The 22,697-nt window shown below is 43.7% G+C and overlaps 1 protein-coding gene across 1 annotated transcript; it reads right to left on the reverse strand.

Annotated features, from left to right (window-relative positions):
• Window positions 1-1,626: 1,626 nt before the first annotated feature.
• Window positions 1,627-22,192, reverse strand: LOC116515274 (wiskott-Aldrich syndrome protein family member 3-like). The gene is made up of 8 exons (XM_032227209.1): window positions 22,046-22,192; window positions 19,419-19,553; window positions 18,026-18,179; window positions 16,601-16,718; window positions 14,402-14,577; window positions 13,412-13,675; window positions 5,535-5,926; window positions 1,627-3,650 (listed from the first exon to the last, which is right to left on the reverse strand). The coding sequence occupies exons 1-8, from the start codon at window positions 22,176-22,178 to the stop codon at window positions 3,493-3,495; spliced, it is 1,530 nt and encodes a 509-aa protein (XP_032083100.1). The 5' UTR covers window positions 22,179-22,192; the 3' UTR covers window positions 1,627-3,492.
• Window positions 22,193-22,697: the final 505 nt, after the last annotated feature.

Raw genomic sequence — 22,697 nt, forward strand, 5'->3', positions numbered from 1 at the left:
GAGGACTACCTGTACCTCCAACTACTGTCACAATGTGCTGGGTTATTTCCTATGCCTGACCTATCTCAATGTTACAAATGATGATCTGGCAACTGGACTGAAGAATCTGCCTGATACTAAATCAGAATTTCTCAATCATGACAACTTTAAGACTTGGACTTCAACTCCCAGAATTCCCCAGCCAGCCTGGAGACGAAGAAGCAGAGCCTTGGCCGTTCTCTAGGTAAAATTGATCCTTTTCCCTCTCTATCCAATCTTCTGCCATTTACCCTACCCAATCTTGTACCTTGACAATGGAGAAAGTTACAGGCAGAGGATGGAATGTCACTCCTGCTCATCACAGGAAGGCAGGCCACCACTTGGTGGAGAAGATGAGCTGAAGAATCCCACTGCCCTCTGCAGGCTGGAATAAGAGCAGATTGGATTGAGAAGATGGCAAGGGACCAATGAGGCAGACGTGGGCAAAATATAGGCATACTTTTCACAAGGCTTATTTCAGGGAGTCAAAGCTCTGTGTATACATCTGTTCCTTGAAGGACTACTACAGGCTACATGGATCCCAATTCCTTGCTGGAGGTATGGAGAATTTTCTTGGACAAAAAAGGGTACTTATATTTTTGGAGGGCTACAGCAGAGCCTTCACTAACCTTCTTCAGAATAATCAGGTATCCATTAATGTAACTGGTCTCCCTCGGTTGACAAAGGCAAATTGCCAACCAATTTAGACAATATGTAGCAGTACAAAAAAAAAAGGCATATGCCAAAAATTGAGAGACAGACATTTCCTTAACACTTCTTGGCAATGGAAAGACTTTAGTTTATCTTGATTGTCGAAGGAGGAAAGCAGAATCTTCCTGTTATGCAAACTCTTGTATACTTTTGATTAGAATCTGAGGGCAGAATTTAAGAAGCATGATTAAGCAACCTCAAGACTCAGCGCATTCTTTCGCTTTAAAAAAGAAGGTTCTCCAACTTGGCAATTTTAAGACTTGTGGATTTCAATTCCGAGAATTCCCCAACCAGCATGGCTGGCTAAGGAATTCTGGGAGTTGAAATCCACAAGTCTTAAAGTTGCCAAGTTTGGAGACTCTTGCTTTAAAAGAATGCACTGTACCTCTTGGGACCAAATTCTACCCCCCACAAAAAAATAGAATAGGGCTGTGCGGTGCTTTGAATTCAATATCCCAAATTGCTTCAAATTATGTTGAGGTCTGAATCCAAAACTTAAAGCAAGCCTGAAAGCAGCCACATCATTAAAGAGGAGGCTACCGTGGAGCGACCTCTGTAGCAGATGTGCAATCCTGAAAAAAGATACAGTTGTATTAATGAGCCACAGAGAGGCCTGAATTCACTTACACTGAAGCAACTTTTCAAATCTTGCATAGCCATAAATCAAAAGGGGACTTCAGACCTCCCTCCAATAAAACCCAAAGCTGTGAAAAACCATGAATTTAGGGGCAGTTTACAGCCAAACACTCACCTAATTAAAAAAATTAAGTGATCTACAAAATACAAAAATCACAATAAGACATAAAAGAAAAACACAAAGCAGTCAGAACATTAAAAATGTGTGTGGTTTTTGTTACGCTTTCTTAATTTTTTGACTGCTTTGTGTTTTGTTCTGAGTTTTATATTTTGTATTTTAACTTTGTTCTGAATAAAAGAAAAATATAAGTTTAAAAAAAGGCGATCTTAGGAGAGAGGAATTGGCACTTGTTTTCATTCACTGCCAAATACTGTTATGTTTTTAAAAATTACCATTATATTCCTATGTACATTTAGTGAGTGTAAGCCCAGTGAAACTCAATCAGGACTTACTTCCAAATAGGCACAACTATAAAATTGGGTATTTATGAAAGTGTGTGAATATCAACTTACTTTGGTGGAAAATTTTAATTTTCAAGGCTGCTCAAGGATTTTAAGATGATTAAACCAGGAAGGAAAGGTACACAGCATCTTTCTGGAAAGAAACAAGCACCTAAAACCATCCTGCCCTGTTTGTGATGGTTGACAGTTTTATCATATTTGGTTATATCAGCTCAAAAATCAGAATTTTCCCATTAATATTTTGCAAACTTTTTTTCTGGATGCACAAGCAATTTTACAGCAATTTTGGTTTTAGTTCTTCACAATTAGGGGAAAGGGGGGGGGAAAGGAGAAGGAAATGTAGTGTTTTCTCCATGGCAACATTGAGAAAAATTAATTATAGATCAGAATGCAAAATAACTCAGCAAATTAATTGTTGGCCTGGTTTTGCTGATTCCCTCGGACATTTGAAACTCTTATGGTTAGAAACATTCATGGCTCACTATTCACACATTCACCTGGGTGACAGATTAATAATAAAGTGGGAAAATAAATATTCTATCTTCCCACTAAGTGGAGTCAGAATAGTCTTCTGAAGAACAGGGGATTCATGTTTTCTACAAGTAGAGTCAAAAAATCTTGCAATGCTAATTCGTCTCCCTCAATGGCTGCTAATCTGGGATTTTTTCTCAAACTCCCCTTGGTCACATCTGAACTGGGATTGTTTGCCCTTTGTCCAACCGTTGCCATCTCTCCCTGAACTTGGCTTATGGTCAAGTTTGACTGCCAACAGTAGCAAGGCTCAAACTCTTCCTACTGGCCATAACATGGCTTGCAAAATAAACCATGGCCCATGGAATCCTATGCTGTTATGTGAGGTCCGAAGGATTTGTGGATTCAGGCTCTCAGAAGCTGCAGTTAGCCCAGCTGCTGAATTTGCAAGCTGGGGGTTATGGTTGTGTTCAGCAGGTTAGGGAAATCTGAAATCTACTGTCTGTCATCCTGTTTTTCTCCTTCCCTTGTAAAGTGCTAGCAATTTATCCCAGCCAATTTGCTTTCTGGAGTTTAGTTGAAAGTGCTAGAAGCAATGGAAAAAAACTTAAGAAGGATTTACATCCTTCTAACTTTGGAAACCAAATTACTGGATTTTCCACAGAGAGAAGCCTCTCTTCGCACCCCCTTTTGTGCGCTCTGAGGAATGGGTCTCTTTAGGAAGGGTGTTGGCTTAAATTTATCCCCATAAATTGATGGCTGTCTAAATCTGTCAGGCCCAGGCTGGAATCTTGGGTGGGAATGACTGCAAACGGTCCCCTGCCTTGCATGGTGTAGGGCTAAGGGAAGGTCGCTCCATTTTTCTAGCATGTTGAACAAAATTCGGGTGTCATTTTCACCACTGGGAAAACTCAGGAGAAAGCCAGTCTTCTCCTCCCCCACCCATCCCCCAACTGAGTGTTTCAAAAGATAAGGATCCCTAATGCCTGACTGCCCACAAAGAGGCTACCTCAAAACATTGTCAACAACACAACATGGCACAAAAGCAAAGCTCCTGGAGGCTGAGCTGCTCAGGGCAGCCGTGATTTACCTGCCAGGAACACTGAGTCGCCTAAGCCTGGTGGCAGAAAGGTGGCAGGAAAAAACCTGGGAGACCTCCCCCCCCTGCTCCAAAGGCAGCCCACCGCCCCTTCTTTAATCGGACCACTCGTTCTCATCCAACTCTGAGTCGTCGTCTGATTCGCTGTATTCCACAGCAATCCTTCGGGAGAGAATGGTGGCCACGTCATTCCCCACCGGCTCCTTCTTAGCTTCCTGTTCCCATTGCTCTTGGACTTTGCGCAGCTGAATTCCTGGGGAGGGGAAGAGGGAAGGTTTTTCTCCAGGTCAATCTAAGGAAGCAGACTCCTGGCAACAGCTGATCTAGCAAGCCCCAGATGAAGGCTCAGACTGGCTGTACCCAGTAGTGAAATTCAATTTTTTTTACAACCTGTTCTGTGGGTGTGGCATGGCTTGGAGGGCTTGGCAGGGGAAGGATACTGCAAAATCTCCATTCCCATCCCACTCTGGGGCCAGCCAGTGGTATTTGCCAGTTCTCTGAACTACTCAAAATTTATGCTACCGGTTCCCCAGAACTGGTCAGAACCTGCTGAATTTCACCCCTTTTGTGTGATGCTTTGGTCTAATGCTTCTGGATTCAACTCCCAGAAGTCCCCAGCCAGCCATGATGTGGAGCTGAAGTCCACAAGTTTTAAAGCTGCCCAGTTTGGAGAGCCCTGATCTAAAGCAAGAGTTCTCAACTTGGGCACAAGGACATTTCAAGGGAGCCTGGGGTGGAAACAGGTAATGGGGGCCCAGAACACATGCCGAGAAGGCCACAAAAAAGCAAAGTGTATAAAAGTGCAAATACCGTGGGGTCCTTGTTGCTCTCTGAGCTTGGTTTACAGATGTTTCATTATATTCAATAGCCTAGTTTGGGTAATGAAACATGTGCAAGAAAACAACCAAGCTCAGAGACTACCACCAAGGACACCTCATTTCAACCCTAAGCTACAAATATTCTCCTTTATTATTGTGGACATAAGAAAAAAGCACCAGTTGCATGTCCTTATCTGAGAAGAGATCTGGACAAGGGGGCCACAGGAAAAAAGGAAGGTTGGAATTGGATTAGAAAATGGTTGAGAAATATTCATCTGGTGGATTTGTTGCAAACTTCTAGCATGCTTTTGAAACCCAACCCACCACTTCTTTCAAGGTGTTCATGTCAACTCACAAAGTCTTCCCGACCTGCTCTCGAGTTGCCATGGGAGGGGGAAGGGGAATCGAGCCTCGCAGCTGCAGCAAGGGAATTGCACTTCAGTCAAAACAAAAGCACATTCCAGGCAGCAAATGTCAAGGCCATCTCCACAGAGACTCACAGTGGCCGGAGGGAGGGACTTCTACAACCTGCAAAATTGCTTCACTAGGGAATGTGACTGATGACACATCTTGAGGGGGGGGCAGGGTCAGAGCCAAGGAGCGAATTAAGTGAGGTTAGAGTTGGCTCCACTCAGTACATGCCTACATGACGCTCCTAATAAACAACTGGATTTCTTTTGAACCTTGGCTTGAGATTCATCATTTAATTAGGGCATTGGTTGGAACCCTGACCGTTCACTAACTATACAGAGTGATCCCCAGGTCTCTCTTAGTTCGAGTGATGGCACTAAGAACGGATTCATTTGCTAACCCCACCCAAGGACAAAGGGACCCTCAACAAGGCAAGGCACATAAGGCAATTGTGGGCTCCTATAGTTCAGGGAGAGGGGGCATCTGACCTCCATCTGCAGCCAACCTGCCATGGCCAACTTGCTGAAGGAAAACTCACTGCAAGACAAGAGTTACACTAATACCCAAGAAAAGGTGGAATAGAATCACAAAAGAAAGGATGCAAAAGGAGGGACAAAATGAAATGTAAATGACAAAAATTGAAATAATGTTTTAATTATTTTAAACATTTAAATTGAATTCTTGAGTTGTTCCATGGTGAGTTGCCCATGGTGAATTGACCATGGCAAGACGACCATGGCAAGTTGGCTACAGCAAGCTGTCCCATTCCACCCCTTGGTGTGGGGGATGGGATGATGTTCTCCTAATTTTGCTTCCTTCGCCAAGGAAAATCAGGGTCACTAAAGTGCATCAGCTCAAATGCTGCAGGTGGGTCCAAATCATGGGCAAAGCAAAAGGCACTGACTTACCCCGGCGGATGGCAGCGAGCAAGTCGCTCCTGGCATCAGTCATTGGAATCAGGGGCACCGGCTGCTTCCGGGATTCCACTGTCACGGCAGGCGGGGAGACTGTGTGTGCAGGGGAGGCTGAGATGGTGGGGGGCCCAGGAGGTGGAGGGGGAGGTGCAACAGGAGGTCCCATGGGGCCAGCCTGGGGAGGAGAGACAGAATAAGGGCAGGGCACAGCAGGGGGAGGGATAGGCGCATAGGTGGCATGGCTAACTGAAGGTGCAGCATTTGGTGCCATGGCCGAAGGTGCTGAGACGGGGCTGTCGAAGGCAGTTTGAGCAGAAGGGATGACGGGGGGTGGGGGCGGAGGAGCAGGTGGCACAAAGTAGTCTGCCATTGGCACTGGTTGAGGACTGCAAAGAGAAGGAAAGGAAAGAAGGTCACCAGGTGGCAGGACAAGAAACAACAGATGGAAACTAAGCAAGGAGAGAAGCAACCTGGAACAAAGGAGAAACCTCCTTACAGTGAGGACAACTAACCAGTGGAAAGAAGTTGCCTTCAGAGGTTGTGGGTGCTTCATCACTGGAGACTTTCAAAAAGAGACTGGACAGCCATTTGGAATGGTATCAGGTTTCCTGCTTGAGCAGGGGGTTAGACTACAAGACCTCCAAGGTCCCTTCCAATGCATTCTATGTTCTAAATAAGCCATTTCCAGCTTTCATCCCATCAAAACAAAGGCATTTCATGGGAGGGAAGGGTTGTCCAGTTGTGTGGTCTCCCAACACATAAAATGAACCAGAAAACTAACTGGGAGAAGCTCCAACAAGCTCTCCTTGCCTAACTTTCTCTGCCTTTTTGCTGAAGAGGTTGGGGAGGTGGCTCAGAAGACCCATGGTTAAAGCCCTAGACCAGGGGTGTCCAAACTTGGGAACTTTAAGGCTCGAGGACTTCAACTCCCAGAATTCCCCAGCCAGCATAGCAATAGCAGTTAGACTTATATACCGCTTCATAGGGCTTTCAGCCCTCTCCAAGTGGTTTACAGAGTCAGCATATTGCCCCCAACAACAATCCGGGTCCTCATTTTACCCACCTCGGAAGGATGGAAGGCTGAGTCAACCCTGAGCCGGTGAGATTTGAACAGCCGAACGGCAGAACTGCAGTCAGCTGAAGTAGCCTGCAGTGCTGCATTTAACCACTGCGCCACCTCGGCTCTTTGGACACCCCTGCCCTAGGCCTTCTCGGCCTTCTCTCTTGCTCTTTTTTGCTTCTGCTTCTGCCTTCGACACATTCCACATAGTCCTTGGCTTATGACCACAAAGGAGTCCAACATTTCTTTTGCTAAGTGAGAGCATTCTTTAGTGAATTTTGCCCCATTTTACCCACTTTCCTGTCACAGTTGTTAAGTGAATCACTGTAGTTGTTGAGTTAGTAACACGGTTCTTAAGTGGATCTGTCTTCCCCATTGACTTTGCTTGTCAGAAGGCCACAACATGGGATCATGGGATCCCGGGACATTGTGACTGTCATAAATATGAGTCAGTTGTCAAGTGTCCAAATAGGGATGTTGCAATGGTCATAAGTATGAAAAATGGTCATGAGTCACTTTTTTCAGTCCCATTATGTCACTAAATGAATGGTTGTAAGTTGAGGCCTACCTATATATGATCATATGAATTATGCCATTAATGCAACATTTGCACTAATTGCAAAATGATATCATGATGTTAATTCCCCCCTCCCCCTCTAGAGATACCAGTGTTTTAGAGGACACCTTGTTTAGGAAAGCTTGCACACACAAAAATCAGATTGATAATCCATTATTTTTACCTGGGAAAGATTTGCACTTATAATGAGCCTTGGGGCTCATCCTTATGCTATTAAAACTCTCTTGCCTGCAACCTTTAACCGGGTAAAAAAAGGGCATCGAGGGCTAAACCTTTCAACTAAACTAAGGGCTAACTTATAGAACATGATTCCCATGGAATTGAAATTTGGCAAATTTTATAAAACATTTTAAGACCTAAAATGATGACAAAGGACTTTATGACATAATATGAAATGGTGTAAAAGATTTCCTGGGGTCAACATCTGCTCTTTGACTCTGCTGTGCAGTTCGACATGGGATACTTTGAAGGCAGGTTCACCTCTGAATGCCTCCCTGAATTTTTAAGAACTTTTCCAGTACAGCTAATCCTCAATTTACCACAATTCATTTAGTGACCATTTGAAGTTACAATGGCACTAAAAAGTGACTTATGACTAGTTTCCACACATATCACCATTGCAGCACAATGATCAAAATTTGGATGTTTGGCAATCAACTAATATTTATGACAGTCGCCGTGTCCTTAGGTCATGTCATCCCCTTTTGCGACCTTCTGACGAGCAAAGGCAATAAGGGAAGCCAGATTCACTTACCGTATTTTTTGGAGTATAAGACACACCTTTTTCCCCCAAAAAAGAGGCTGAAAATCTGGGTGCGTCTTATACACTGAATACAGCATTTTTGGCCTCCCGAAACCCTATCCTCTTTGCAAAAATGGCCGTGCAGAGCCTTTAGGAGGCTTCCAGAGTGCTCCTGGGGGCTAGGGAGGGTAGAAATGAGTGAAAAATGGACTGGTTTTTGCTCCCCCACAGCCCCCAGGACCACTCTACAAGCCTCCCAAAGCCTATGTATGCCCTGTTTTTTTGCAAAAAGTGGGCCATTTTTTGCTCGTTTTTGCTCCCCTCTAACCCCCAGGAGCACTTTGCAGGCCTCTCAACTCTGCATGTCCCATTTTTCACAAAAAACGAGGCCTGCAGAGGATTTGGGAGGCCTGCAGAGTGCAAAAGCTTTTTTTTTAATTTACCTCTTCAAAATCTTGGTGCGTCTTATATTCACTGTGTTTTATAGTCCGAAAAATATGGTAACAACTGTGTTACTGACTTAACAACTGCAGTGATTCACTTAACAACTTGAGGACTACCTGTACCTTAGAAGCTCTGCCATGGTTGAAGAGATTGAGGAATCTCGTGAGGAAATCTCTCCGAAATGATGACCCAGCAGATCACAGTTTGTCTAATATAAAACAGCCTCAGCTGACTCAATTCCATTCCGCCTTTCAGTTCTGGATCGCCCATTTCCTCGATGTTAATTTAGAGAGAAGCTTCTTAAGGCAAGATGGTTCAAGCTTCCTAAATCCATTGAGTGTCCTTTAAAGCTTTTTATTTCCTGCAACCGATGCATTTTTATCCCACATAATCAATGAATGCAGATTTGTCCTAATATTTGCTCCTTTTGTCTCTAGGCAAGGAAAAGGAAGACCAGGGCTGTTTCTATATTCATCTGATCCATAATTATTGCTTACCTTAAAATACGCTGCTGTCTTTTACTGCCCACAAGATAATTACCTTAGATGATGCTCTAACCAAGAAAGACAAGTGCTTTTCCTGCAAGAAACCATTTCTCTGAATATCATTTGCAATTCTAATCTGTGCTTTGCATTATAATACCTCTTGGCTACCTTTAAATAAGATGAGGATTGTACTGCTTGAAAGCATTCCATTTGTCCAGGATGGTGTTGACCAGGAAGTTGGACTAGAAGTCCTCCAAGGTCCCTTCCAGCCCTAGGAATCTATGAAATGCATTTTTGTCTGCAGCAGAAGTCCCCAATCCTTGGGCTGCAGCACACTACCAGGCCATGTCCTATTCGGAATTGGGCTATGTGAGTGGCTAGCAGGAGAACATGTGACCGTCCGTGCAGCTCACCTTGTGTAAGAGGCGGGCCGGTGCACATGCATGTAAATACCTACCGACCCACTGCTTGTGCCAGTTGAGCTATGCACACCCGGTCATTCATGTGACCCAATTCCGAATAGGCCATGACCTGGATGTGGGCCAGAGCCCAGGGATTGAGCAACCCTTTTCTACAGTGTCAATTGAGGCTGCTGTCCATGGTCCTGAAGTCCTGTTTGTTGACCACCACCCCACCCCCCCGATATTTAGCATGGAATTGCTGTTTTATTTGGAACATAAAATAATACAATTGGATGGGACCACAGAAGTCTTCTAGTCCCTGCTTCAGCAGGAGATCTTACGCCATTTCTGAGAAATGGTTGTCCAGTCTCTTTGAAAACCTCCAATGATGGTGCACTCACAACTTCTGAAGGCAAACTATTCTATTAGTTGATTGCTCTCACCATTAGGAAATATTTCTTTAGTTCTAGGTTGTTTCTCAATAAACATAAATTTATGCTTATTTGGCCATGATCAAAGCTATGCATGCCATTAATGTAGCATTGACATGGAAATACAAATGGGCAGGAGGCACTGAACTTTTCCCTTTTTATGCATGTTCACCTTCAAGTGCTGCTGACTACATAGGGTATAGGGCCGGCGGAATTGCCTCAAGGGCAAAAGGAAGGGTGTCTACCAAGACACTGCTTAGGTAAGGGGACCTGAGCTTGGTCCAAGAAGGCAACTTGAGAAAATTGTCAACTCACAAAGCATTCCTGACCTGCTCTTGAGTTGCTATGGGCTGGGGGATGGGGGGGTCAAGCCTTGCAGCTGCATCAAGGAACTTGCATTTCAGTCAAAACAAAGCACATTCCATCTGGCAAAGCCAAGGTCATCTCCAGGATGACCCACAATGGTCAGAGGGAGTGATTTCCACCACCCTTGAAATTGCTTCCTTGGGGAATGTGATTGATGACACACCTTGGGGGGAGGTGGAAACAGGGTCCCAAACGACATGAAGCTCCTAATAAATGACTGGATTTCTTTTGAAGTTTGGCTTGATGCTCATGGTTTAATTAGGGCATCGGTCGGAACCCTGACAAAAACAATTCAGACAAGCTCTTCCCTCATTTGCCCAAAGATAGAGGGAGATGGAAGCACATTCAGATTTGCAAGATTTGGTTACTATAGCTTTACAATAAAAGTGGCATTGGTTTACCTCATAGATTTTGTGCAGTTTTCTCCTATGAAAGTGTTCTGCCTTCTTTCTAGGGTTGAAAGTGACTGGTCCAAGGACACTCTACACATCTGCGCAGAACTAGAACTCATGCTCTCCCACTATCTAACCTGGTGCTATAATCACTACACCAAACTACCGTGTTTCCCCAAAAATAAGTGCCCTAGCATAATTATTTCTCAAAATGCTTGTAATTATAAGCCATGCCCCCAAAATAAGCCCCAGTTAAGATTATCAGCCGGATGGACATGTTTAGTATATTTCCCCAAAATAAGACCTAGCCAGAAAATAAGCCTTAATGCATCTTTTGGAGCAAAAATTAATAAAAAACCCGGTCTTATTTTTGGGGAAATAAGTCCTCTTCCTTAACATTAGGTGGACATGGTGGTAGTCCTATCACTACATAGGTTCAGGTGGAGAATCTCCTATAAGAGGGCGAGATGATGTCCCTAAAGACCTCAGTGCCAAGTGGAGTATTACAGTAAAAGGCTGAGGGATACATAAACATCTGTTGAAGTGGACATCTACACAATCCAAACAATTAAAAGGTGAAAGTGAAGTGAATCCATCTCTTGATAACCTATTGCTTTCCTATTGTCTTTGTTGTCTTCTTTTTTTCCTCCTAGAATTGACTTGGTTGTAAAGCACAACTGCCAACACTTGCTTGTTAGGTGAGGTTCAATTACATTACTGATGCTTGTAAATTACTCTGGCCTTAATGGGGAGATTCCCCCTTAGGTCCTACATCCTTGTGACTATGTCTTCTTTAGCGAGGAAAGGAACCTTCCATGCATTCTCTTAAGTTCTCCTTCCCTTTTGGCCCGTGGACCTCTTTCTATAGTAAAAAAGAACAGTTCTAATTGGAAAGAAACCAATAACTGAAATTCCGCTGGGTAAAGAAAGTGGAATAATTAAGGGATAATTAGAGGGGCCATTTATCAATACTGACATGATTACACTGAAAGTGAATCAATTAGGACCAGAGAGAAGGTTGCCAGTTGTAGAGTAATATAACATTAAATTATTTGCAGAATGGAAGATACTTTTTAATTCCAATGAAAAGGAATGCAGAAATGCAATGCCTCAGCAGCACTTACTAGACAGTCTAATATACAAGCAAGCACCATGAGAAATTTGTATATTGGCTTTATTAAAATGTGAGTCATTTCTTCAGCCAACCTAAGGAAATAATTCACATTTTAATAAAAGCTATTGTGTTGAAAAGTCCTGAATCAATCTGCCAATGATACACAATTTATCAAATTTTGCAAACAGTTAACTTAAAAACAACAACCTTAAGTTGCAAAAATTCACTTATTGGAGATAATGGGCATAAAAACATATGAAATTAAAGAAACTTTAGCCAAAAATCACATCGTGTTATGGAAAGACTTTCAAACAAAGCCTGTTCCAAGAAAATAGATAAGATGCGTCATGTTCAAACAAAAGAGTATAAAAACCCCTAACAGGTTTCGTGCCAGGGATAAACTGATGTGGAAGCTGAAGGGAACAAATTTATAATAAGAACAATGAGGAATGATTCTGCTTTGCCTTGGAACACGGAAAGACTGGCTGGAAGATTCCCCATAGCAACCGCTTCTCAGCTGAGAAATCCTGGCCTTTGCACATTCTTCTAGATCCACTCTCAGCCAAAATGCTCATCATGGACGATAAATAGATCCCTGTCTGGAGGCAGAGGAAGGCTGCTAGAGGAAATCACTCCCATGTAGAAGCTCCTTGCAAGTAGTCCTCGACTTGCAACAGTTCACTTAGTGACTATTCAAAGTTACAACGGCATGAAAAAAGTAACATGACCATTTTTCACACTTATGGCCATTGCAGTCTCCCTATGGTCACGAGATGAAAGTTCAGACACTTGGGGACTGGCACGATTTTACGATGGTTGGAGTGTCCCTGGGTCACATGATCTCCTGGCTTTGCCCTGGAAGCCAGAGTCATTTAGCACTGAAAAAAGTGGCTTATGAACATTTTTCACATTTATGACTGTTGCAGCCTCCCTATGGCCATTTGATCAGAATTCGAATGCTTGCAACTGACATGTACTTATGACGGTTGTAGCATCCAGGGATCACGTGACCTGGTTTTGTGACCTTCTGACAAACAAAGTCAATGGGGAAGCTAGATTCACTTAATAACCATGTTACTGACGTAACATCTACAGTGATTCACTTAACAACTGTGGCAAGAAAAGTCCTAAAATGGGGGGAAATTAACTTAACAGATGTTTCGCTTAGCAACATAAATGTTGGGCTCAGTTGTGGTTTTACGTTGACAATGACCTGTATGTTCATGAAGGGGACAGAACCCTGTTGACGCAAGCAGATATGCCACTGGGCAGCCTGGCCTCTCTTTGAGAGCTCTGTTTGGGGACGGCTGAAAGGTTCCCAGGATGAGGGCCTCAACAGGCTTGGCCTGAGAAAGAAATCTCCCACTTCCCCAGTTGGCTGAAATAAGGAGCACCCGCCAGGAGGAACCTTCCTTTGCTGCCATCCGACAGGGATTATTGAATGTCTTAGGACTGTCAAGAGATGATCATCAAAGGAGTTCATTCAAGGTCAGAGGTGTCCAAACTTGGCAACTTTAAGATTTTAAGATTGTGGATTTTAAGACTTTAAGCTATGCTGGCTGGGGAATTCTGGGGGTTAACATTGCCAAGTTTGGAGGCCCCCCACCTCTAGGTGGCATTTTCCAATGGTGATTTCAGGGCACTGAATCTTATTTGGGGCCCGTCCATAAAAAAAAAAAGGAAAAGAAAGGGGTTATAATCTGGTTTCTGAAGTCACCCCTAGAATAAATTACATCACATTTCTGTAGTTCTGGAAAGAGGAATTTTTCCACCTGGGAGCTTCAGAAAAAAACCAACTCTTCCTGCTTAGGGGGAAAGTCATGACGGACAGGTAAAAGGAAGTAGACCAGAATCCATACCCATAGTCCTTGATTATCTGAGGTCGTGGTCCATTTAACATGGTCTCGGGTGGCTGTGGTACATGGGGCTGCTGCACGCGGCTGAGGCTGTTCTGCCGGCTTCCCACTGCCGAGGGCCTGAAGATCTGATCCTGGACCTGGGTGGCCACCAGGACCACCTCTTTGTTCTCGGTGGCCAGATGTGTGGCTGGAGCCATCATCTGTTGGCCAGGATGGTTAGGACTGGCTGGGTAGGAATGATCAGCTACATCGGATGCATAAGATCTGTTGCAGACAAAAACACCAAGAGGTTGTCCACCTGGAGGGCAGGAATGGGGGGGACGAGCAGAGGATCCAATTGATGGCAGGGACTTGATGGTATCTATTACCTCTTGGAACCAAGGGTTTGGTGTGCCAAAAGCCATACTGTTAACATGTGCAAGCATGGAGATGGAGGAGGAGGAGGAGGTGGTGGAGGAGGAGGTGGTGGTGATAATGGTGGAGAAGGAGGAGGAGGTGCATGTACAGATAGAGGAGGAGAAGGAAGGTAAAGTTGAAGGAGGAAGAATAGATGAAGGAGAAGGTAGAGGTGAAGGAGGAGGTGGAGGAAGAGGAGAAGGTAGAAGAGAAAGAGGAATAGAATGTGGAGGGAGATGGAAATAGAGGGAAAGAGGACAGGGGAAAGAAAGGAAGGGGAAGGGACAGATGAGAAGCATGCAGCAAAGGTGGTGCAAGCACAATTCCACATCTTCCAAATGGTGCCATTAACTGCTCGGCTCAGCACCACATCAATCCAGCCAACCCCTCGCCCCAATCCAGCAGTCCCTGAGCAGCAGATATTCATGCTTTTAAAGAATGGCACAGATTTCCCACCTACCCCAAAGGCCTGCATGCTCTCTTCCACCAAAGCAACCCCAAAGCCCTTGGAAGCCAAAACCACAAAGCCAAGCAAGACATGGCAGTCAAAGCAACGGAGGAGGCCAAGCGAGATGTGTCATTCACAAAACCTGCCTATTATCTGGGGACAGTGATCCTTCCGATGAAGCCATGTGATATGGGGATGGTGAGAACCTGTTATCTGGACGGAATTCTTTATCGTAAGCCATCATGTTCCACTCCAGTCGCCGGTTGCGCGCCTTCCGCACTTTCTTCACCTCCCGTGTGGAATCCTCAACCAGTCGCTGCTCCTGGAGGGGGTTGGATGGGAAAGAAGAAAGAAGAGCCATCAGACTTCCCAGATGGCTCCCAAGAGCTGGGGCAAAGTCCCCCCACCCCAATTGTAAAACACACCCTATTCTACACCTGGCCCTGATGAAGGATCATGGGGGAGGGGGGAATCCTCTCCGTCCCTCCTCACTCCTGCTGTGATTCCCACAATGGACAAATGGCTGCAAAGATTGATGGGCTTAGCAGAAATGGCTAAATTGTCTGCTCTGATTAAAGAAAATAAGACAATTAATTTTGCTTCTACTTGGAAATCACTTCTGGACTTTGTGCTTGAGGTGGGTAAAATGATTTTTTTAATTTTGGGGTTTGCTGATTAGATAGATTTGTCATTATAGAAATAACTAGTATGTATTATCATATAAAACTAAAAAGTTGAGATTTCATGTTATTATTTTATTCTACTGAACCAAAAGGAGTCGTTGGTCAATACTTATCTTTTTTCTTTTCCCCTTTCCCCTACATGTTTTCCTTTCTTCCTTCTCCTTCCCTATTTTCCTATCATTCTCATTTCTTTTTGTATTTTATATTTTGATAAACTAATAAAAATTTGCAGCACATCTCTGCTGAGTTACCTGTAGTGCTGGACCCTACAATGAGTGGGAATGGGAAAGCAAATTTGAAAGGACACACCTATTTTCTTTGTTTAAAAAAAGTGAGATTCATAAAATCATAAAGCTGGAAGAGACCTTAGAGGTCTTCTAGTCCAACCCCCTGCCAAATAGGCGTCCTTATACCATCCTAGATAAACAGATATCCAATTTCTTTTTAAAAACTTCCGGTGATGGAGCACCACTGTCAGGAATTTTATCCTTAGTTCCACATAAACATATTTCTGTCTTCTGTTATTTCTGGATGGAGATCTATGGAAATTCTCAGTCATCCAGGTCATGGCTATCCCAGAGGTTGTCCCTTTGGGACAACTGGATTTTTTGGATTTTTCTTTGAAGACTTTTTACTTCTCATCCAAAAAGTTTCTTCAGCTCTGACTGGAGAGTGGGGAATGGAAGGATTTATACTCCTTGCAGACAGCTGGTCCTTTGCATCCTTTGAGAGAGTCATTGAGGCCACCTGGAGGTTTGTCTGTGTCCTCAGGGTCACCCGAGTGGTGCAAATGGGTGTGGAGCCTTCTTGGAACTGCTGAAAGGACTGTGTTGTAGACTGGAGATAGATGATGTCCTATCCTTCCCCTTCTGTTGAGAGAGGGCTATTTTGATATAGACGGCCTCTTTGACCCCTCTTTCAAACCAGCCGTCCTCTGTCCAAAATGTGGACTTTGCTGTCTTTAAAAGACTGGCCTGTGTCTTTTAAATGCAGATGGACTGCTGAATCTTGTCCTATGGATGAGAAGTGAAATGTCTTCAAGAAAAAACAAAGAACATCCAGTTGCCTCTTCATAAAAAAACACCATTCTGGATGGAGGTTTAGCTGCATCTACCTGTACAGGTAGTCCTCGACTTACAACTGTTTGTTTAGTGACCAAAGTTACAACAGCACTGAAAAAAGTAACACGCAGGACAGTTGCATTATCAAAATCTGCAGACTTGGCAACCAGCATATATTTACAACAATTGTGGCATCCTGGGATCCTGTGATTGCCATCTGCAATCTTCCCGGCTGGCCTCCAACCAGGAAAATCAAGGGTGGTGGAAAAGTGGATTCACTTAACAACTGCGGTGATTCACAAATTGTGGCAGAAAAGGTCATAAAATCACTCTGCAGAGATCCTGAATCATCCAGGTCATCGCTGTCTCAAAGACACTTTTTAAAAAGGCAGCTGGGCTGTTTTTTTTCTTAAGGAAGAAGAAGACGTTTCACTTCTTATCCCAGAGGCTTCATTGGGTAGGGGAGGGGCTATAGAGGGATTAGTTCATTAGAATTGTAAAATCAGGAGAAACTCACTTAACCACCTGATCCCAATTGTGGTTGTAAGTCAAGGACCTCCTGGACTGGGCCAGGAATTCCAGGCTCTGCAGCTGCTTTTACCTTCTGCCTGCGTTTCTCTTTCCTCTTGTCTTCTGTGGCTTGCAACATCTTCTCCTTCCACAAGTTAAAGAAATAGGATGGGTCCGTATAGAATTTTAAGCCATCTTTCTTATCATCTCTGAAATAGCAAGCAGGAGGAAAGGAGGGCAAGGGAGAGAGCAAGGGGAAAAGAAAGAAAGAAAGAAAGAAAGAAAGAAAGAAAGAAAGAAAGAAAGAAAGAAAGAAAGAAAAAGAAAGGAGGGGGGGAGGGAGGAAAGAAAGAAAGAAAAAGAGAAAGAGAGAGAGAGACTTGATTATGATGGGCAGAGACAGCACACAGTCAAGACCCCCAGTCAAGGGAAGGGGGTGAGGGGCCTCAGGCAGCAGCTTTAATTTCAGAACAACAAAAGAAGTTTGGAGAAAGAAAGGTGGCAAAAGGAAATTTGCTTCTACAGCAGAACATTTTAATCATCATATTTACTCAAGAGAAAACCTGATGTTAAGGGATCCAGCAGCTCAGAACAAAGAGAAAATAAAGAAACCACGAGAAATCAGGAGGAGGAAGAGGAGGAGGAAAATCCTTTTCTGAGTTCTTTCCAACAAGATAATGAGGGAAGGGAAGGGAGAGGGAGGAGATGCAGAAGGAAAGAGGGAAAGAGAGGGAAGAAAAGGAGGAGGAGGGGAAGAAGTGGAGAATGGTGGAGTCCTGCAAGAATATTGAGATGCAGAATCCTAAAAGTCTCACTGTCAGGTTTCCAAAAAATGCCCTAATTTTATAGAGTTACTATCTCCTATATTTTGTGCAGAATAAATATTCTCTTGAAATTTGGGCAACTGACAGTTGCTTAGTTCATAAAGAGAGAGAGAGAGAGAGAGGGAGGGAGGGAGGGAGGGAGGGAGGGAGGGGGAGGGAGGGAGGGAGGGAGGGAGAGGAAGGGAGAGAGAGACAGGGAGAGAGAGGGGAGAGAGACAGGGAGACAGAGAGAGAGACAGAGAGAGAGACAGAGAGGGGAAGAGAGAGAGAGAGAGAAACAGGGAGAGAGACAGAATGTCCCAATGCAAGAGGCTTTAAGCAATAATTCTCCAAAGGTTTCCTTAGCTGTAAGCCACCTGGAGTCACCTCAAAGTTAGATGGGCAGCATATCAATAAAAGAAACAAATCAATAAATCCCCACTTTTGTCATAATCCAAATTATAAATTGATCATAAACTTTTGAGGATTGCTGTAGCCCTTTCCCAAGGCTTTCCCAGACCTTCCACCTTGTGCAACTGTTGTCATAAAGACCTCTAGGTGACAGCCTCCTGCTGGTCAAAGTCCTTCCTCTCAGGCAGGGCCTCCAACCTTGGCCACTGGAGGACCTGTGGACTTCAGCTCCCAGAATTCCTCAGCCAGCCATGCCTTCTAATGGATGCAAAGCCACCAGCAGTGCCCCTGCCCCGCTCTACCTGTATGGAGTGAGGATATTCAAGGGCGGAGGCTTATCACAACGCTGGTACATCTCCATCACAGGGTTAGGGATCGAATTGCGCGAGACCACCTGCTGATTCTGGATGGTAGAGCTCTTGAAAGCCTTCCGCATGTTGATATCCTGCAAGGAGACTGGAAACACAAATCAGGCGCTGTTTAGGATATGCTTATGATCCTGTCTCATACACAAAGCACACACACACAGACACACACACACACACACACATGCCCCCCTGCAAAACCTGCTGAATATCCTAAAGGTGCTTTTTCTAGAGGCAATGGGATCTTCTTTGTTTTTCATTGAAGACATTTCACTTCTCATCCAAGAAGCTTCTTCAGTTCTGACTGAATGGTGGATGGAAGGATTTATATTCCTTGCAGTCCTCTGGTCATTATCACTCTTTCTGAGAGTCATTGATGCCACTTCCACAACCAATTGCACTTATCAGGTGATTCCAAGGGCCACCAACTCTCAGAGAGAGCACTAACGACCAGATGACTGCAAGAAATCCTTCTATTCTCCACCATTCAGTCAGAACCGAAGAAGCTTCTTGGATGAGAATTGAAACGTCTTCAAAGAAAAAAATGAGAAAGTCCAGCTGCCTCTTGAAGAAACACCTTGACCTGGATGATTGAGAATCTCTATAAACACCCTGCTGAATAGTTGATGCATGATATTGACAGTTATCAACAATTTTAAATGTGATTTTATTAATAACTGGTATTTAGTCAGCAGACGATAGAAAGCAGAAAGACTGTCATAAGTAAAAATCTATTATTATATTGTGTGCTATGCAGAAAGTTAGGAAAAAAATAAGTCTATATCATTAAGACTAAATAACTCACTAAAAGGTGGAGTGAGGGGAGAAGAATCTTCTTGCATCGACGATCAAGGTGGCTGGATTTTGCATACAATCTCAGGCAATGTGGTTGTGACTTACAAAGTCATCTTTGCCAGAAGATAATAAGGAGGGGGCGTGGGTGGGGATATTTCTCGAAGTGGGGATGAAATATGACTCAGACAGGGAGCAGCAGAGAAAAAGGCTAGGCTGAACTATAAAAATCTATTCAATCAGACCATCATCTCAAAGGGGCATTTTCAAAAGAAAACTGGACTTTGTTTTCCCTTAAAGGTCTTTCACTTCTCAATTCTGACTGAATGTGGAGAATAGAAAGATTCACATCCCTGGCAGGCATCAGTTCGTTCCATCCTCCACCATTCAGTCAGAAGAGAAGAAGCGCCTTGGATGAGAAGCAAAACGTCTTCAAGGAAAAACAAAGTCCAGTTGCCTTTTGAAAAAGCCTCTTTGGGGCAACCAAGACCTGGATGACTGAGAACCTTCCTAAATTTGAACACCCCCCCCCCAGTACCTTCTTCCACTGTGGAGTCCAGCTGAGTGACCTTGATCACCAAAAGATCCACCCGTTCCTGCAAGGAGTTCATCCGCAAATAAAAGCTATTGGCTTCGTTGAAGAGTTCTCCAAAAATATCTTCAGCATGTCTGCCTGAGAGGAGGAGTTAAAAGAGAAGCCCACTTGAGGTCTGCAGAAATAGAGATGGCCTTCAAAAAAGATTTTGGGAAACTGGGCGACTTTAAGATAAGTGGAGTTCAACTCCCACAATTCCACAGCCAATGTGTGGGCTTCAACTCTGGCAGTTGAAGTCCACACATCTTTAAGTCACACAGGTTGAGAAACATTGTTCCAGATGGTATCCATAACTAGTACCGTTCCTAGTTTGGACTAATGATCTCTCTAGTCAGCCAATCAGATACAGGTAGTCTTCGACTTATGACCAGAATTCAGCCCAAAATTTCTATTGCTAAGTGAGACAGTTGCTAAGTGAGTTTTGCCCCATTTTACAACCTTTCTTCCTACAGTTGTTAAGTGAATCACTGTAGTTGTTAAATTAGTAACATGGTTGTTAAATGAATCTGGCTTCCCCATTGACTTTATTTGTCAGAAGGTCGCAAAAGGGGATCACATCATCACTTCTGTGGTCATATGGCCAGCATGACTACATGTCGACTACATGTGCATGGAACGCTGTTACCTTCCCACCAAAGTGGTATCTATTTATCTACTCACATTTACATGTTCTTTAACTGCTAGGTAGGCAGGAGCAGAGGCAAGTAACCGGAGCTCACCTCGTCACACGGTGCTTGGGTCTCAAACTGCTAACCTTCTGGTTGACAAGCCCTGCATCTTAACCACTAGGCCACCCTGCCCCCTTTAGGTGGGATAAGATCCCAGGAAACATTCCCAGCATTAACCTCTTCTCTCTAGAGATGATTCACTAATGTTTTAGAGGCACATGGGACCCCCTGTTTACACTCTGCTGTGGAAAAAGCCGTATGAACACCAGCCTTCAATACCAGCTGACCTTCAAATGCTACTGTTGGCTTTGCAGATAATTAATCAATGCAGATAGGCAAGATAAATTCAGCAGAGGAAAAGTCTCCCTCCCTAATCAATGTGAGCAACTCCAATTTGTTCTGGGTTTCTGAACTCTTGGATGGACCTAGCGGGACAATTTCCAGTCCTTCGGAAAGCGTGAAACTGCAATATGATAATTTCCTTTGTTGGTCACTTTGTCCAAGGAAGGGGATCAAAATGATGCACAGCACTGAAGAAAGGTGCAAACCTGGGGTTGTTCTTTTTAAACCAAATCACATGTGAAATAATTGTGACTTCTTACATCTGAAAACTTGCACACACACACACACATCCCCCCATGTTGGGCAAAAGGCAGGTGATGCTATTTGTACTTTGCAAATAATATTGAGCAGCCGGGTGTTCATAGTCCATCTTAAAATGGGTTCAGGCTGCTGAGAATTTTTGATAGGTTATTTTGGAATGGGTTCAAAATCTAGTTCCTTCTTTTTCCAGTTCTTTTAATAAAAATGTTAAAAGCATCAATTTTATTATTATTTTTTCTTGCAGCATCCAATCAGTAGGTAAAGTATAAGTAAGGGGAAAAAGAAAGTACCTAAAGTTAATGAGGAATATGGAGAGATGCACTGAAGTTTGGTTCCATTTGGTCACCAGAGAGATTTTTATCAGTTTGCAGAGAGAGTAAACAACATTTTCCCTTTATTCTCAGAGCCATTTCTTGAGGCCTGTTTCAATTCGGAGTCCAGTACAGTTACGACCACAATTGAGTCCCAAATGTCAGTTGTTAAGTGAGACATTTGTTAAATGAGTTTTATCCCATTTTACAACCTTTCCTGCCACAGTTGTTAAGTGAATCACTGCAGTTGATAAGGTAGTAACCTGGTTGTTAAGTGAATCTGGCTTCCTCCAGTGACTTTGTTTGTGAGAAGGTCACAAAAGGGGATCACGTGACCCCAGGACATAGCAGTGGTCATAAGTGTGAATCAGTTGCCAAGCATTCAAATGCTGATCACTTGATCATAGGGATGCTGCAAAGGTTATAACTATGAAAAATGGTCATGTCACTTTTTTGCCCTTGTAACTTTGAATGGTCACTAAATAAACTGTTGTAAATCAAGGACTACCTTTACGTTACTTTAGGCTGGTTACTGAATTAGCCCATTTCCTGGCCTGATGCAATAGACTGAACCAAAGACGTAGCCTCCAGCTCCCTAATCCTCTTTGTTGCTCTTCTCTGCATTCAACATCTTTTTTATTCTGTGGAGCCCAGAACTGGATGCAGGATTCCAGATGTTGCTTTACTAAGGCTTTGTAAAGCAGTACTAGAACTTCACATGTTCTTGATTCTACCCCTCTATTAATGCAGCCGAGAATTATATTTCAACTTGGTTGAAAGCCATCCAGAGTTGCCTTTTGGCAGGATGGGTGGCATATAATTTTTTAAAAATTAAATAAAATAATTAAATAAAATAATTAAATAAGATTCGTGGAACTGAAAGGGACTTGGAGACTCTCAAGCCCAATTCCCTGGTGCAACTGCACCCTACTTCGGTCTGCTTTGACTAACGGGGGTGAAGGAGTTTGTGCGAAACCTGCCCACTTACTGAGGCTTCCCAACTGTTTAATGATGGCGGCCAAAGTGCTGTTGGTCACACACTCCAACTCGCTGGTCACCCCATCAGGAAGGGCCCCCCGGCAAAGATGGCGGGGTTCGATATTGCGTTTCACCAACGGCATCTTGGTGAGGAGTCAGTGGACCAAGTCTGTGATAAAGAGAAGAGAAAAGGTTTCATTTTCTTTCAAGGTGCCTTCGTTAAGAACTGAATTTTGCAGAAATTTAATAAGTGAGGTCCTTAGTACTCTCTTGAGCTTGGCTGTTTTCTTGCAAACGTTTCATGACCCAACTAGGTAACATCATCAGTGCTAAAAGGGAGTGGGGTTTGCAAAGAGGAGAAGGAGAGGAAGGAGAGAAGAAGGAGAAAAACCATGGAGCCCTTGGTGCTCTCTGAGCTTAGCTGTTTTCTTGCTGATGTTCATTACCCAACTAGGCGACATCATCAATTTAATAAGTAAGGAGGGGAAAGAAAGTACCCAAAGTTAACATAGGAATAGGGAGAGATGCATTCACGTTTGGCTACATTTGGTTACCAAGAAGAATTTTCATGAGTTTGCAGAGAGAATACACAAGATTTTCATTCTATAGGGCCGCTGAGAGTCCTTTCTTGAAGACGTTCTCCAATTTGGAAACCAGTACAT

Source organism: Thamnophis elegans, chromosome 12 (genome assembly GCF_009769535.1).
Source record: "Thamnophis elegans isolate rThaEle1 chromosome 12, rThaEle1.pri, whole genome shotgun sequence".
In the NCBI taxonomy this organism is placed as follows: domain Eukaryota; kingdom Metazoa; phylum Chordata; class Lepidosauria; order Squamata; family Colubridae; genus Thamnophis; species Thamnophis elegans.

Coding starts and splice junctions, on each gene's coding strand:
- LOC116515274 (XM_032227209.1), bottom strand. CDS start 22,178: ATGCCGTTGGTGAAACGCAATATCGAACCCCGCCATCTTTGCCGGGGG. Junction 18,180..19,418: donor GGACTCCACAGTGGAAGAAG/GTACTGGGGGGG, acceptor TTGTGTTTCCAG/TCTCCTTGCAGGATATCAAC. Junction 5,927..13,411: donor CAGATAATCAAGGACTATGG/GTATGGATTCTG, acceptor TTCTCTTTGCAG/TCCTCAACCAGTGCCAATGG.